Source organism: Leguminivora glycinivorella, chromosome Z (assembly GCF_023078275.1).
Source record: "Leguminivora glycinivorella isolate SPB_JAAS2020 chromosome Z, LegGlyc_1.1, whole genome shotgun sequence".
Taxonomy (NCBI): domain Eukaryota; kingdom Metazoa; phylum Arthropoda; class Insecta; order Lepidoptera; family Tortricidae; genus Leguminivora; species Leguminivora glycinivorella.
The window spans coordinates 48,492,125-48,509,569 of record NC_062998.1 but is presented as its reverse complement, the minus strand read 5'-3'; the positions used below and the strand labels follow the sequence as shown (position 1 = coordinate 48,509,569).

General features: G+C 38.7%; 1 protein-coding gene across 1 annotated transcript in view; it reads right to left on the bottom strand.

The window, feature by feature from the left end:
* Positions 1–17,445, bottom strand: part of LOC125240897 (protein GPR107) — a 33,160-nt gene that overhangs the window by 11,136 nt on the left and 4,579 nt on the right. The window contains exons 2-7 of the mRNA XM_048149056.1: positions 12,897–13,007; positions 12,102–12,256; positions 11,538–11,671; positions 5,579–5,658; positions 4,461–4,565; positions 3,160–3,443 (exon numbers count right to left, since the gene is read on the bottom strand). Of these exons, the coding sequence (XP_048005013.1) occupies positions 3,160–3,443; positions 4,461–4,565; positions 5,579–5,658; positions 11,538–11,671; positions 12,102–12,256; positions 12,897–13,007 (869 nt within the window). The remainder of the gene's footprint in view (positions 1–3,159; positions 3,444–4,460; positions 4,566–5,578; positions 5,659–11,537; positions 11,672–12,101; positions 12,257–12,896; positions 13,008–17,445) is intronic.

Below are 17,445 nucleotides of genomic sequence, written 5' to 3'. Positions count from 1 at the left end.
TAGTCGAGGAATTCACTCGATTAGGGCCGAGTTATGAAGGTGTTAATCTCATTAGTGGTTCAAGCTTCGGCAGGAACCTAAATATCCGTTTTTTACCCTTCGGGGGAAAAACGGTTCTATTTGTATAGGGGCCGAGCGTGTCAAATTTTGTACTGAAGTTGATTCTTGCCTGTAATTTTAAATATGTCTCAGGCTCTTGATTGTTCATAATTTTTGTGTTGTTGCAATTAAATATCACGTAACGAGGCATTTTTTATGTTTTGGTTGACTTCAACTTACAAAAATTGACGCCCGAAAGCTGCAAGCTGCGAGTAAAGACGGACAACTCAGTGGATTTCACTGAGTTCATTTGACACGCTAAGTAGATACGTTTGCTTGATCTATGGTATATATGACATCTGTGGTGCTAACCCATACTAAATACGTAGACGTTTTTGCATGATAAAAAACAAATTTACGTTTATGTGGGTTGATGAATATGGGGGTTGGTGTTTGCCACGAATATCCAACTCATGCTAAAACAGTTCGCAACACAAACACGTTGTAGTATGTCAAAGACTCCTTTGATTTATGCAAAAAAAAACCGACAATGATGTCGAACACTAGCAAATACTGATCAGAACCATAAATTAAATATAACAAGATCATACCATCCCATACATTAAAATGCGACCGCCTACGAACGCGCTTACACTCCACCACACATAGATGACGCCACAAAAAAATGCCTTGTTGCCACCGATTATTTGTAGATTGGCATTAAGTGTCAATTCCGACCATACCAATCGAAAGCTATCTATGTGTGGTGGAGTGTAAGCGCGGTCTTAGGCGGTCGCATTTTAACACTTTCGAAACCGGGCTCTACGCGGCGCTACGACATTTTCGCTACATACGGGGAAACCCATGTAATCGGCTACGCTTCTACGAGCGGTGTACCCGACAGTCGGGTTCTTGGTAGCGAAAGTGTTAATATATGGGCTGGTATGATCTTGTTATATTTAATCTATGTCAGAACAGACGAACATCCACACGTTCGTGTTCGTAGTTACATACCTGCCCCTCTAGTACAACTTGCCTTGTCGCGCGCGAGTCCTTACTGGAAGTCGCGCTTGATGTATGGACTCGCGCGCGACAAGGCAAGTTGTGTTAAAGGGTCTGGTTGTTATAAGCCGTTGTTTGTCAACCTTGTGTCCGGAGCAGGCATAAGACCTTTGCCCTCGTAATTTGAGAGCTAAAATTATCTGCCAAAATTAAAACTTGTCTGTCCATTTGTCTTTACAAACCACCGGCGGGGTGGACAGCGTTAAGAAGGCCTACCAGGCATTAACCCCTGGTACGCTGATGTTAAAAATTTGCTACAGAATCAATAACCTTATTAAATTCGTTAATTGTAGTTTAAATCGTCTGTGACAGATCTGGAACAAGGCGTTCGAGGGGTTAACACAGGCATCTATTATTAGGACTGCAGAAGACCGTACTGAATGGAGAGCTTTGATGCGCAAAATAACGATCTCATGTAGTCGCGACCCTCAGCCATGAGGAACCGAGGAAGAAATAAACTAGCTGGCGTCACCGGCGAAGGGTCAGAAGGACTAAGGCCTCAGCACACTAGAGTCACAGTATAATAAAGAGTACTATCGTACAGTATGGCCAGTCCCGCTCCCCGCTGAAAGTGTTGCCCACCCCCTCTCGGTTACCTCACAGTTACCGCCTGTCAAATATGCGAACAGTCGACCAGTACAAGCTATATGATAATATTTATCAACAAAACAGGGAAATTTATGAAGTGGAGGAAGGATTGGGTAGGGCTGCGCCATCATTTAAGCCAAAGAAGTTTTTGAACGTGTTAAATTTGTATCGCGTACCCCGGATACACATGCTTGTAGCACGGATTATTGAAATTGTAATTTTTGATCTTAACCAACCCATGACCACACTGAGGGATCTGTCCCATCGTTCGGCGATTGCTTCACCCAGATGTTTCACAAAGGCAGACATTTGAGGTGCGAAGATACCATCAACGGATGTTACGAGGGGGGTAAATGTTGCATGTCGTTTTTCGCATGGGAGCAGATATTTTCGTTTTTTTTTTTTTTTTGGCACGCGTTCACCTACACTAGCTTAGAATGTGTGCTAGGAACGCGCCTCTTTCATATATTTGATCGCCAGTGTCCGAGATGTGCTAGAGTTGTGCCTGCTCGTTCATGGAAAAGATCGCTTACATCTAATACTATCGCCGAAGTGTACTAGTTTGTTATTTTAGGACATTTAGTACAGTAGTACACCGAGAGACAAATTGTGCATATGGCGTACAGTAACGCTCGCTCGTACTAGCCGAGAGCTGATCGGCCGTTTTCGCGCGCTCTCGGTCCGAGTCAGTTGGTTCTAGTTCAGTTGCGGTCGGGTCACACGGATCGCTTTGCTGTCATTGTCACTTCGGCTCTTCGCTCCTTTCGGTCCCATTCTGTTGCGCGTGTGTGAGTGTACTAAATGTACTAGGGCGTCATCCATATATTACGTCACAGTGTAAGGGGGAGGGGGGGGGGGTCATACTAAATGTGACAAGCCCTGTTAAAGGGATACAAAAAAGCGTGACATAGGGGGGGGGGAGGGGTCCAAAAACCTGAAATTTGGTGTGACGTAATATGTGGATGATCCCTAGAGAGCAGAATCATTTGGGAGTAGTTCGGTCTAGTACATAGGGGATCGTGTCTTTTGTAATATTAGTACATGTACAGTCGAATTCATAAATCTCTGTACATTTCTTCACTTTAACTCGTAGCAATAAGGTGAAATAATGTACAGATATTTGGGCGTTTTCCAAAATAAATCTCGAAAATCAAATTTCACCAGATCTGGACGAGTCTGGGCTCATACTTCTCAGAATCACGAGCTGATTTGATCCTAACGACAAAAAATGTCTCCTAATTTTTTTTTCCATTTACGTCACGATTTTAGTATAAACTTACTACGTGCGAGACGTATTGGAAACTCAAATTTTGTATGGAAAATTTGGGAGACATTTTTTTATCATCGGGATCGAATTCAGATTCAGATTCAAACACGTCCAGATCTGGTGAAATTCGATATTCGAGATTGAATTTGGAAAACGGCCATTTATGAACTCGACTGTACTACACAAGCCTACAGCACACTCACAGGTGCGTGATGTAGTAGAGTATGGCCCAGGCCGTGACGTGCTCGCCGCGGGTCCGGATGAAGTAGTAGTTGATGCCGTGGAACGCGAGCGAGAGCGCCTTGAGGTACGCCAGCACGCACATCAGGATGTGGATGCGGTACACGGGGTGCTGGCTGCTCTTCAAGATGAACGTCCAGAAGCCCGCGGAGAGCAGGAATATCAGAGACATGGTGCTGTACAGCGCGGGGAGGGGCATCTCGCCCGCTGAGAGGAAGTTGCCGTCATTGCTTTCGTATATTTCTATCTGGAATGAAAAAGGGGTTTTGGTGCAATGTACAGTTAAAGAGGATTGAGTATTATAGAGAGTTACTGTCAAAGTAAAACGTGTAATCACAGTGCAAAGACTGCCATCTCTCGACGCAAGCTTAAAGTCGCCGTCAATAGAATTTTTGAACAATGTAAACAAACCTTGTAGTCAACATAACTTTAATTTCTATCCTAACTCATCAGCAGGGAGCGTACTTTTCGTGCCGATGACATCAATTTGACGTCACGCTCCATATAGGGTGATCACAAATTGTTTTATTGTTAATTATTAATCATTAGTCATCAATCATTTTAAGTTATGAATTTCTTTGCATGATAATGAATGCAAGAAGGATGGTGTGCTTTACGTTAGAGAGAAATTCTCTTTTCTACGTCTTTATTGTAATGTGTTGTTATCAATACTATTTAATTAAATTTATTTATAAAAACAAATCAAATAATTTTATTCACGTTTCACATTTCAAGTAGGTATTATTTATGCCACATGTAAATGGACTACTGAATTTGTACACGATTAAAATGATTGACGACTAATGATTAATAATTTACAATAAAACTATTTGGGATCACCCTATACGGAGCGTGACGTCAGATTAATGTCATCGGCATGAAAAGTACGCTCCCTGCTCATCAGATACTGGCTAAATCCATGTGTTATTTAATCAATTCATATCACATTATGATCGCTAACCTTTAGAATAATAAAATTGTGCTAGAATAATGATATTTTATAGAATGGTTTGTTTACATTGTTGACAATTTCTATTGACGGCGACTTTAAAACTTTTGAACCTCAGTTTTGACAATTTGGCCCATATTCTTAGCTTGATATGTGTTAAAATGTCAAATATTAATATTAACGCCATCTAGCCGAGCGTTCCCCAAAGGTGTATCGCCATCTAGGCCACCGTACCTTTTTCTCTATGGCTTGAGGTACGTTTTTTCTTGGACTACCTGTCTATACGGAGTTACATATGTCTTAGGTAATACTTACAACGAAGTTCATAGCGGGAGTGACTCCCTTGTCAGTCTTGGGGCAGTTGTGGAAGTACAGGTTGTACAACCCCTCCTCTCGCACGGATGCCACGTACATAGCGAACTGGGGAAATAAAGGAAATAATGGAATAAGGCCCCATTTAGGCGGCACGAGAACTCGCATACGAGTTTTATTACATTGCGGTATTTGATGGCTGTGCAAAATTAATCTAACCTCAACAGCCCGCAATGTAACTAAAATCGCATGCGAGTTCGCACGCCGTCTAAATCAGGCCTAATCAGCCTTGACAGGATTAGGCACTGGTCCCACTGAGAGCTGGTAAACTATGAGCTATTGGCTATAAAAACGAACAAAAGATAAGCATTCCCGTGCAAATAAAAGAGACACGGCGATATTGATATCTCACCACTGGGCGAGTAGCTATAAACATCGCCGTGTCTCTTTTATTTACACGGGAGTGATTATCTTTTGTTTGTTTTTATAGCCGATAGCTCATAGCTTACAAGCTCTCGGTGGGACCAGTGCCTTATAAGGCAGGATGGTAAAATAAAATTTTGCATTCGAATAGGCGCATAGATTCACTATACCAATTCTAGCTTTGCTCGCATATGTGTAAAATGTTATTTCCTCTTTTGTTTTTGAAGCGTCAAGAAAGTTAGTGTGGTGAAATAGTGCATTGCGATACAAGTGCGGAAAAAAGAAGTTCGAAACGAGTGGAGATTTATTAAAATACGACCATAAGGAGTGTTTAAAATCGACACGAGTTACGAATTTCTTTTTCGCGCGTGTCGATTCGATTTAAAACACTCCCTTCGGTCGTGTTTTAATTTATCGCCACTCGTTTCGAACTTCCTTTTTCGAACTTGTATCGTAATGTACTAGTTCAGTACGTATGGTGCTACTTTATCGCACTAGTGCGAGAAGTGGTTTCATTATGTGCCTATGTCGATACTTCAAATGTACTGATACACGTGCGAAGAGGACATTTGTAAGACGTTGTGATTTAAAACTCTTCGGTCGTGTTTCAATTTATCGCCACTTGTTTTGACCTTCATCTTTTTCGCACTTCAATCGAAAATTCGAAATGTACTATTAAATGAATTTAAATAACTTACACTAGTGTTGTAATAGTCGAAGCCATTCTTCGTTGCTTTCGTGATGGGCAGATGGGTGCAAGAGCAAGGAGGTTCGCAGTCTGAAATGAGAAAGGTATATAGTTATCCATACTAATATTATAAATGGGAAAGTGTGTGTTTGTTTGTCCGTCTTTTACGGCAAAACGGAGCGACGAATTGTTGTGATTTTTTAAGTGGAGATAGTTGAAGGGATGGAGAGTGATATAGGCTACTTTTTGTTTTTTTCTAACTCCCTCAGTTCCCTAAAATGGGGGTGGAAATTTGTATGGAGTAATTCCCAATTGTAGAATTTAATGCGAGTGAAGTCGCGGGTAAAAGTTAGTGATTTAATAAAATTTATATGCCACTTTCAGTTCTCGCGCTTTGTACACATATTTGACCTGTGTGTGACTTTAAATTTATATGTATTGAAGGTATAATTTGATATAAGTTAATGTTTTTAGGTGTTGTTTAAATGTCTTGTTATTTTATATTTTGGAGGTAGTAGTTTCTTTAGAAAAGATTATGAGGATATTGGGTGTATTTTGTAATGTAGTGAGTGTGTGTTGGTTTATGTTAAAAAAAAACCGGCCAAGTGCGAGTCGGGCTCGCGCACAAAGGGTTCCGTAGCAGCAAATATAATAAACTTATTATGTCAATTTATACACCTGCCAAAATTACAGTTAAATCAACCTATCTCAAAAACTATAAGAGATACTTTGATCAAACCAAAAATCGTTGAAAGAGTTAATTAGCATGCATCACCTCTATTTTTTTTAGAATTTTATACCCCGTAGTTATAAAAATAGAGGGGGGGGGACATACTTTTTACGACTTTGAGAGCTGATATCTCAAAAACCGTTCACTTTAAGAAAAATGTTTTTTAGAAAACTTTATATCATTTTAAAAGACCTTTCCATTGATACCCCACACGGGTATGTACATCGAAAAAAAAATTTTCATCCCTCAGTTACATGTATGGGGGCCCCACCCCCAATTCTTTTTTTTTACTATTTAGTGTCATAATTTTGTAGCGGTTCATACAACACATATTCCCATCAAATTTCATCACTGTAGTACTTATAGTTTCCGAGTAAATCGGCTGTGACAGACGGACAGACGGACAGACGGACAGACGGACAGACGGACATGACGAAACTATAAGGGTTCCGTTTTTGCCATTTTGGCTACGGAACCCTAAAAAATGGCTGTGTGATGTTGTGGTTATCAAATCTATGATGTGTTTTTAATGAATTCGTGGCTGTATTTATATTATATGTATTTGTTTAATATTATTGAAGATGTATAAATGTTTTAAGAGTTATGTAATTAATTGATGACAGTTATATTGATTTTGATAAGAGTTTATTGTTTTTTACTTAAAAAAATAAAGAAAGTATTTTTATTAAAACAGGTTTATAGTAAGTATGTTTAATAGTCATTAAATAGGTACACAATCATTTTCAGTATTACAGTAACGAAATAATGTAAATTTCTATGTATTTGTTTTGTATTGTATTTAACAAAGAAAAAGAAATTGCTTGGCCCGTGGTCCGTCGCCGCCGAGCCTCCTGCGGCTGGCTCTCGAGCGGCTGACCGTCGAGCCTGAGCCAAGGCCGCCGCCGCTCCGTGTCTCGGTGCCCACCCCGGCGCCCGGCCGGGACCCTCCGCGGTCGACGGTCGTCTATTCTGACGCTATCGGGGCCGGCCTCGGCGTGCCGCCGAGCGAACGTCTCCGGCAAAATGTAACACACCTATCAAATCTTTTCTTAACCATCCGACCTTCCAACTCAAAAAATAACTAAATCTCCAATTTCCTCACGATTATTCTCTTCACCACAAAACAACTAGAAAATCCATACTAATATTATGAATGAGAAAGTGGGTGTCTGTTTATTAGTCCATCTTTCACGGCAAAACGGAGCGACGAATTGACGTGATTTTTTAAGTAAAAATATAGTTTTATCTCTTTCTAACAGACAAAACCGCGGGAAAATGCTTGTATCAAACATTCCTTTCTAAACCACTAAAACAAAAAAAACTGACTTGATACTAAATCTAAATTAACAACATCTTATCCATAATAATAGAGACACTCATCATATATACATAAACACCAGTAACAGCTGACGAAAATTTCTACTAGGCAACACTAAACATAAAGAAACCTAGGTACCTTAACATTAGGTACTTTACTAGGCATGGAGTGGCAGAAGGTTACCCAAACTGCCCAAAACCAGAGTAAATGGAGAAATATGATTCGAGCCCTACACCCCAGCACAGGGTAACAGGATGTAAAAATAAGAAGAACTTTACTAATAATCAATTTTAGGCAAGCCAATAGAAATCGGCTTATATGGACCAGCCGCTGCTGATAAACACCCTAACCAGGGTTCAACCCCAAACTTCAAAAACAAAATCACAACTACCAATAAAATACATTACTCATTCATTGTAAAACACACCAAATTCCCTTAACAATCTTACACACATCAACTTTACTAAACTACTACACTACGTAACAAATATCTACATACACAATCACACCCATCCATACTAATATTTTAAACGGTAAAGTGTGTGTGTGACATAAATTCCAAAAAACTCATTGGTATGACCCGTGATTCAAACCCGTGACCTCCGGATCGAAAGTCGCACGCTCTTACCGCTAGGCCACCAGCACTTTCCGACGCAGATTGGAGACTTGGTCATATAAAAATAACCCCAAAAAATACTATCAACACGATTCAACACTATCTGCCACCAGTTCTATTAGAACTTATGACTTTCAAGCTACTTATATGATCGACCAACATAAAGATCACTACACCGTACCATATTTATGACCAGGGAGCGTACTTTTCATGCCGATGACATTAATCTGACGTCACGCTCCGTATAGGGTGATCCCAAATAGTTTTATTGTAAATTATTAATCATTAGTCGTCAATCATTTTAATCGTGTACAAATTCAGTAGTCCATTTACATGTGGCATAAATAATACCTACTTGAAATGTGAAACGTGAATAAAATTATTTGATTTGTTTTTATAAATAAATTTAATTAAATAGTATTGATAACAACACATTACAATAAAGACGTAGAAAAGAGAATTTCTCTCTAACGTAAAGCACACCATCCTTCTTGCATTCATTACCATGCAAAGAAATTCATAACTTAAAATGATTGATGACTAATGATTAATAATTAACAATAAAACAATTTGTGATCACCCTATATGGAGCGTGACGTCAAATTGATGTCATCGGCACGAAAAGTACGCTCCCTGCTTATGACCGTGCTAAGAGCGTATCAACCAAAAAAATATGATTTAAAGTCAATACTGGTAAGTGTGTTATAAGGGTGTCATGCACGGTGTAGTAGGCAAATATCACACATGATACGATGTAGTGAGCAAAGACCTTTATGTTGGTCAATCGGTAATACGAGTATTGGGTGAACAGGCATCTTCTGGACGTGTTCACTCCATGGTAGGCCACGTGCCACGTCTTTACCTTAGGCTAGTTTATGGCCAAGAGTTAGCCCATTTATAAAAAACCGGCCAAGTGCGAGTCGGACTCGCCCACCGAGGGTTCCGTACAAACTTTCTTTCAAACTACCTAGTAAAAATAATCTCATATTTTCATATGTGATTCAGAAATGGTGTTGCGGGAAGCCTCTAGGACTAAGAACTTAACACCAAAAGTAGCACCGCGGCTAGAGGTTGTAGAGCATAGTGCCAAAGTACAAGCGGTTAAATTATTTAACAGGATGCCTATAGAGTTTAAAGTTATAAGATGCTCTGTAACCTTTAGAGATAAGTTAAAATTGTATTTATTAGAAAAATGCTGCTATGACATTAATGATTTTTAGTTCTAAGTAGGTATTATTATTATTTATTTTTGCTGACATGTAGTGCGTATTATTATTATTAGTTATTATGTTCTTTCATTAATTTTAATTTTTTTTTTTTTTAATCATTATTTTTATCATTGTTTTATTTAATAAGTATAATAGCAGACATTTTTATTGGGGGTTTTTATTGTATAATATGTTTTTGTTTGTATTATTTTACTGTATATATTAGACTTACTAGGTTAATATTTATTGTACATACACATTCAAACACGATGTCAAATTGTTCATGAATAAATAAATAAACTAAACTATAACTCTAATGACTTGACTAGAAGACAAAAGTATAGGCACTAATGAGTATTATAGTGTATAGCGCCATCTCCCGTTCAATTTGCTAACTAATTTGCACGACCTGCACGGGAAGCATGGTCGCGCGATAGACGATAAAATATCAGGCCGTCCCTATCGCACTTACAAATAGTGCGATAGGGACGGCCTGCTATTTTATCACTTATCGCGCGACCATAATTGCCTGCCTGGTTTTTCAGGGATAATTCTTTCTAATATTAACCGATTTAAACAGTTTTTACTTTATAGGACAGAAGATGGTTTACGTAACATCTCGTATTAATTTTAAGTACGATATACATCCGCAAGGGTGGGTAAATTGAAAGTAAAAATCTGAAAAGTTTTTTGTGAATTAAAAAAAAAGTATTCAAAATACAAACACGATTATATTTTTCCTGTAATATATAGCATAAAACCAATGTTTACTAAAATTTTCATAATTTTTCGTTGGTAAACTTCGGAGATAAGGGGGGAGGGACGGTATTTTTTTTTACATTTTCCTTCAAAATTCTTTTTTTTTCCACAACAAAAAAATTATAAAAAATAGTTTATTTACGTTCAATTTGAGCTCTTTCCAACGATACCCCACTTGACCTAGTAACTTGAAATTTACAGTTTGCCCCCTTTCATTTTGGCCATTTTCTACAATTAAAATTAATATATTTAAAAAAATTATACTTTCTATTTGTAGAGGTTTACAATGTTCACAACTATTCCAAATTTCAAGTTGATAGCATTAGTAGTTCTCGAGATATTTAGGAATGTGACAGACGGACAGACAGACGGACAGAGTCGCACCATAAGGGTTCCTGTTGTACCTTTTTGGTACGGAACCCTAATAATCCACACTAATCCGTACTAATACTATAAATGGGAAAGTGTGTGTCTGTTTGTTTGTCCGTCTTTCACGGCAAAACGGAGCGAGGAATTGACGTGATTTTTTAAGTGAAGATAGTTGAAGGGACGGAGAGTGACATACGTTACTTTTTGTCTCTTTCTAACGCGAGCGAAGATGTGGGCAAAAAGGTAGTGAAAAAATATATATTTTGTCATGTCGATAGAATGATTATCTTTCTCTAAAAACATGTGTCGTTTTTTAAGACATGGCGTTTTATGTCCATACATTAAAAAAAAAAAAAATTTTTTTTTGAATGCAGTTTTACTTTTAAAAATAAAATAAAGTCTTCTTTCAGCAATATATCCTATCTGGATATTTTAGGTACTTTCCTCGCGTCTTGGGAGAATGTCGGAGAATGACAAAAAGTATTTAAGACCTATGTCAGCTTTGCTTCATCCTATGTCACTTCAACTATCTCCACTGAAAAAATTAAGTCAATCCGTCGCTCCGTTTTGCCGTGAAAGACGGACAAACAAACAGACACACACACTTTCCCATTTATAATATTAGTATGGATATTTGACAAATAGAGCAAACAAGGATTTTACAACTTTGTACAACCTGGCTGGTATTCGACCGAGTTCTGCCAAAACGTCAGAGTCAATCGATCTGCAGGGGAAATTGTTGAGGAGTGCTGGCATTGTTGGAGATTGGAGATTCATCGGTCTAATCCGGCGGTTTGGTCGAAATAGCAAGCGGAATGTATTCTATGATGTGATTTGATGTGTAATCGGTTTTGTGCAGTAAATTCTGTGATATGAACGTAGTATTTCATTGAAAGCTCTCATGAACAACTACGGAAGGTCCTGACAACGGTTCTGGTATGATACGCCCACGATCCAACATATACATACGGTCTGCAGAGCGCTTGTTGATGTAACGATGGCTCCAGAAGTCGCTCCGCTTGGCGCGATCGAGCGGTATCTGCGACCGATTCTGGTACAGATGCATCGCTTTCAAGTCGTTGCCCTTGCACGTAATGTTCAACCTGTAACCCATACAATGACAATATAAGAAATGAGTTTTGTATTTTATCCTATTTTGTCAAGATATTCGTATTAGAGTCGGTAAAATTGAAGACTTTATAACAGTACATAAAGAGAACTGTCGTACAGTATGGCCACTCCCGCTCCCAGCTGAAAGTGCCGCCCACCCGCTCTCGGTTACCTCACAGTTACCGTCTGTCACAAATGCGACCAGTCGACCTGTCATATATCAATATCACTCATCAAGCGTGGTACGCGGTATTTACGAACATGAAAATTAAGACAGTATTTTGTACGGGTCAATAATGTATTTCGTGCTGCTTCCACCAGTGGGCCAGTGCCTAAGAACATGAAGCTACTTTCGCTAGTAAGCATAAATCAGAACAATGCTGCCTTTATAGTTGCCTTTAAAAAGTACAAAACAATACTTACTTCAAGTTATTGAAGTCCATCTTAAGGAACACGATGGCGGGATGCTGGGGTGACGTGACACTGCTCTCGCTGTCCTTCAAGAAGCAGGTGTCAGAGTGTGCCTCTAGATACGGACTTATGGCGTCGTTCACCGTGCGGTCAAGGGTGAACCCGTACTGAAAGTGAAATATAACCACGGTGAATACATGAGCTAAGACATACATTGGTCTAAGCGCGACAGCGGTGAGCGGCGGCCATACATTGGAGCGAGACACAGCGATAGGACTTTTCCGGCCACGAGCGTGTCGGGTCACGCTCAGTGTAGGGTTCCGTAGTTTCCGTATTTTTTCAAAAACTGTTCAACCTATAAAGTTCTACTTTTGTGATTTTTTTCATATTTTTTTAAACTTATGGTTCAAAAGTTAGAGGGGGGACCATTTTTTTTTTTCTTGTGGAGCAATTATTTTCGAAATTATTAACAATATCAAAAAATTATTTTAGTAAACACCTATTCATCTTTAAATACCTATCCAACAATATATCACACATTAGTATTTAAATTGAAAAAAAAAAAAACACTCCCCTCTTTACGTGTAGGGGGTACCCGAATAAAACATTTTTTCGACTTTTTATTTTACCACTTTGTCGGCGTGATTGATATACATATACCAAATTTCAGCTTTCTAGTGCTAACGGTCACTGAAGTTATCCGCGGACGGACGGACGGACGGACAGACATGGCGAAACTATAAGGGTTCCAAGTTGACTACGGAACCCTAAAAAGTACAAAAAATGTGAGCTGAATCGTGTGCATACCTCTCCAGGTTCCACATTTGAGGGTAGTTTGAAGTTTACCATCCGCACGTCAAGCACCCCGCCTTGGAAGAACCCGAAGGTGGTCAGGTCCACATAGTGGCGGTAATCATCCTGAAGTGTCACAGTGTCAATGATTAGCTTAAGCTATATTTATGGTTTAATTAGCGTGTAGGTATAACCTATGTCAGCCATACTCAAAGTGTGCTCCGCGGAACCCTAGGGCTCCGCAAAACCTCTTTGGGGGCTCCGTGTGAATTTTGGTTGACTCATATGCGACTTTTACTCTTATTCCATAAAACCAAATATTCACCAATTGTAAAAATAAAAACAGTTCCATGTAATACCTCACATTAGAATCTAGTATAAAGATTGCTATAACCTAGAGATGGGGGAATATTCGGTAAATATTCGGTATTCGGCATATTCGGCAAGTTTTTCAATGTTCGTATTCGGCCGAATAGTTCGGTTATATTGCCGAATATTTACCGAATAAACAAAGGAAATAAATAGCGTAAGTTGTTTCGTAATTCATCGGATAATGACATCCTATTTTAGGATTCTAAGGAACCACCAAAGGGATTTAAATATGCGTTAAAATATATATACCTAAAATAATTAATTAATTATGTAAAAAAGTAAAATAACGTAGCTTAACATACAAACACCAAAATTTTGTTATGCACCAAATTATAGGAACATTAAGAGCTTTAGTACTCATTACTAACCAATCATTGAAAAGTTTTAAGCTCTAAGGCTAAGGATTTAAAATATGGCGGAACCGAATATTCGGCCGAATGTTCGGTTCGTTAACAGCTGAACCGAATGTTCGGCCGAATATTCGTATTCGGCAAAGTCCGTATTCGGCCCATCTCTACTATAAACTATTTTTTTTTGTTTGTTTAATTTAAGGGTTCCGTCAGATATTTTGTTTTCCAAAAGGGTTCCATGGGAAAATAAGTTTGAGAACCGCTGACCTATGTGATACAAAGAGCCCGGGGGCCCATTTCTCGAAGCTACAAATTACAATTTACAAGCGGTAGTCAATGTCTAATACGAAACTTCCGCTTGTAACTTGTAACTTTCAGTTTTGAGAAATGGGCCACAGGTCTTCATTTTCAAGAAATTACTTAATTAGTAGCATATTGTAGCCCTATTTTAACCGACTTCAAAAAAGGAGGAGGTTCTCATCGGCATTCTCGTGCACCGACTTCCATCTCGCTCACTCTTACGCTCAGCGTGAGGGAGAGATTCAGAGAACGTGGTCTAACTTCACTTACTGTTGTGTAAGATAATGTTGTTAAAACCTTATCAAATTTGTAATAAAGGAATGTATATAAGTAGGTTACATATCTTTGTTATGTCTATGACATGTTATCTAATATGTCACATACAATAAGGTAGCATCCCATTTCCTACATCCTTGGCTTGTTATATAATAATTTGTATGATATTTATAAAGCCGCTTTTAAAAAGCAGCTTTTAAAATTAAATGGCTTCAGTCCATTGGGACTATTTCGCCAGTGTCAAGGTGATATGACCTAATTATTATTATTATTATTTTTTTAATTAGCCTCTTTTGTGTCCCACAGCTGGGCAAAGGCCTCCCCTCGCTTAATTAATTATTAATACGATAATAAATAATAATTTTTGTACGGTAAGTACGACAGTGTACGTTACATTAGCACTTGTAAATTGATAGCTAGATTTTACAAGAGCACGTGGACTACCGGCCGTTGACGACAAAAAAGTGGCTATAATACGTGTTTCAAGATTAATTCTTCTTCAGCTTCTCACTAAAACATTCGTTTACTGTTTAATAAGCTATCAATATTACACTTTAAACAACATTAATGAGCAAAAAGAAACGCCGAGTGTGGAATTGAAAAACGAGCAAGTGAAAGGATTCTATAGTTGAACCACGAGCGAAGCGAGTGCGAGAATTTAACTTGCGAGTTTTTTTAACACACGAGAAGTAAAATACATTTGCACCCGTGTAACACACAACTTTTCCCCTCACTATAGCGAGGAAACTACAACGCAAAAAATGCGTTTATCACTGCTTCCAGTAGTTCCACAGGTGGTAAATCATCTTTATTACTAGATTCACCTACTTTTATCAATTTTAAATCAGTTAATTGGACTTTATTCAAGGTCAAATTACTTTACCCACTAGTGGATAAAATGCGTTTTTACTCGCTGGTATTAAAGGACAAAACATGTGTTTCCGAGCTAGTGAGGGGAAAAAGAAATTATTCACAACATGATACCGCTAAGATGGCGTTCGCACCGGAGGGCTTATGAACATGTTAACACGTTCACGGACAGCTAGTGACAACATCTGTCATAGACCAAAGGAAACAAATGACTATGCGTATGCTATAGCATATATGTCCACGAATGTGTTAAATTATTAATGTCTCTGAGATTCTTTATGTGTTTATGTGAATTTTTGTGAAGCAACTCAGCTCAAGGTGCGTTTAAACGGCGCGTGTTAGCACGATCTTACGTCCGTGTAGATGCGGCTCGGCTCAATACGACGCGAGCCTGTGCGTTTACACGGCGCGAGGTAGCACGATCCTACGCGAGCCGAGCCGTCCGTGTAGATACGAACGAAAGCCTATTATATTGTTGCGATTTTTGTGACCGAGATGTTTTGGGTTCCATATTGATGGTTCCTCTTCATATAATTAAATAAAGCTTTGAATCATATCATTGCTCCACTCCATAATTCGAACACATGAAAACGCCGATAAATAAATTTATAGTTTAAAAAACTCTAGAAAAACACGCTTTTATAAATGCACGTAAAAGCCAAAAATAAATTATGGATCGTTCAAGTTGTCTCTATTTCTGGGATGAAGAGTAAACTATGTGCTTTTTTATAATATTTGATTGTAAAAGCGTGGGGCGCTGCAGTCGTGCTGCAAGTCCAGTTAGCGCGCCAATCTGTGTAAACTGCTTCTCGTAATATAGTTTAACTTGATTTCTCAGCAAGTTATACAAAAAGATTTTTTATTACGACCGTAACCGTCCGTATAATTAAAAGCACAGAGTTTACTCTTCATCCCAGAAATAGAGACAACTTGAACGATCCATAATTTATTTTTGGCTTTTACGTGCATTTATAAAAGCGTGTTTTTCTAGAGTTTTTTAAACTATAAATTTATTTTATACTTTTTAGTCGTTAATAATGAAATATCTTTAAAATTTAAACATAAATTTATTCCAAGTAGGCGAATTTCGCAAGCCATTTGTGGCTAACACGTATTGCTACTTAATAATAATTTTTAATACCACCGGATGTATAGGTACCAAACTTATCGCAATAAAGTTTTTCATTGATTCATTTAATTTTTATTTCAATTTCTATTTCATTGAGCCCACATTCTCTCCATCTCCGCCAGTGTGTCTGTATTGCATGGTGTTTTACCTTTCAGCTTTAGAACAATCTAGCTTTCTATCTGGAGAGCACTAAGTAATTTTACTCTACTCAGGGCCACATGAGCCTGTCCAACCGCAAAAGTAAGGGACCCTAAATACACCACTGCGTAGTGCCTTGCATCTTGTGCACGGTATTTATATTTATTTGAAGATTAATGCAATACGGAACTTAAGGATTTCATCTTACTCTGTAAGAGGATAGAGACAAAGGGTTGAATTTTCTCAGTCACACTCTAGTATATTTACGTTGGGTTGAACCTGGATATGGAACGTGGACGCGACATTTTGCTAAGCAACTAAAAGACTGATAGTGGCTCTGGGAACTGTAGACCTTCGCGACATGCTTAGCAGTAGCGTGGCGTGAAATTTTTCGTTGATAAAGCCACCCCCCCCCACCCCCCACCTTATTTTCGCTCTTAAGGGTCGCAAGAAAACCCACACCCACCTTTTTTATATACTACGTTAATCTTTCTTTTTTTCGGGGGCCGAGCCCCCTTTATTTACTCTTAAGGGTCACAAGAAAACCCTAACCCAACTTATTTTTAATATTACGTTAATCTTTCTTTTATGCGGGGGCTTCGCCCCCGAGCCCCTCTTACTTTTGCTCTTAAGGGTCACAAGAAAACCCTTAACCAACTTATTTTAAATACTACGTTGATATTTATTTAGGCAATCATGGTCGCGCGATAAATGATAAAACAGCAGGCCGTCCCTATCGATGCCCGATGTTTTATCGTTTATTGCGCGACCATGATTGCCTGGCTGGGCTGCATATTTAAGGGTCACAAAAAAGACCCTAACCTGACTTAGTTTAGATATACTGATTCGGTCTTTCCTTTTTCCGCTCATAAGGGTCGCAAGAAAACCCTAACCTAGCTTAGGCCTCGCTTCGCTTCGGTCAATAATAGGTTTGTTATAACGTTGAAAACGTAACGTTCGAAGTTCATTACGTGGCCTTTCTCACAAGCGCAAACAGAACTATGATACGATATGCCATCATGGAATGCCAGTGCCTATCTTCGGGCTTCATTATCAGACCTTGAAACCTAATCGTGGTCAAAGTTCATTATAAGACTTTTCTAAGAAACCCAAAAACAGCTATGATAAG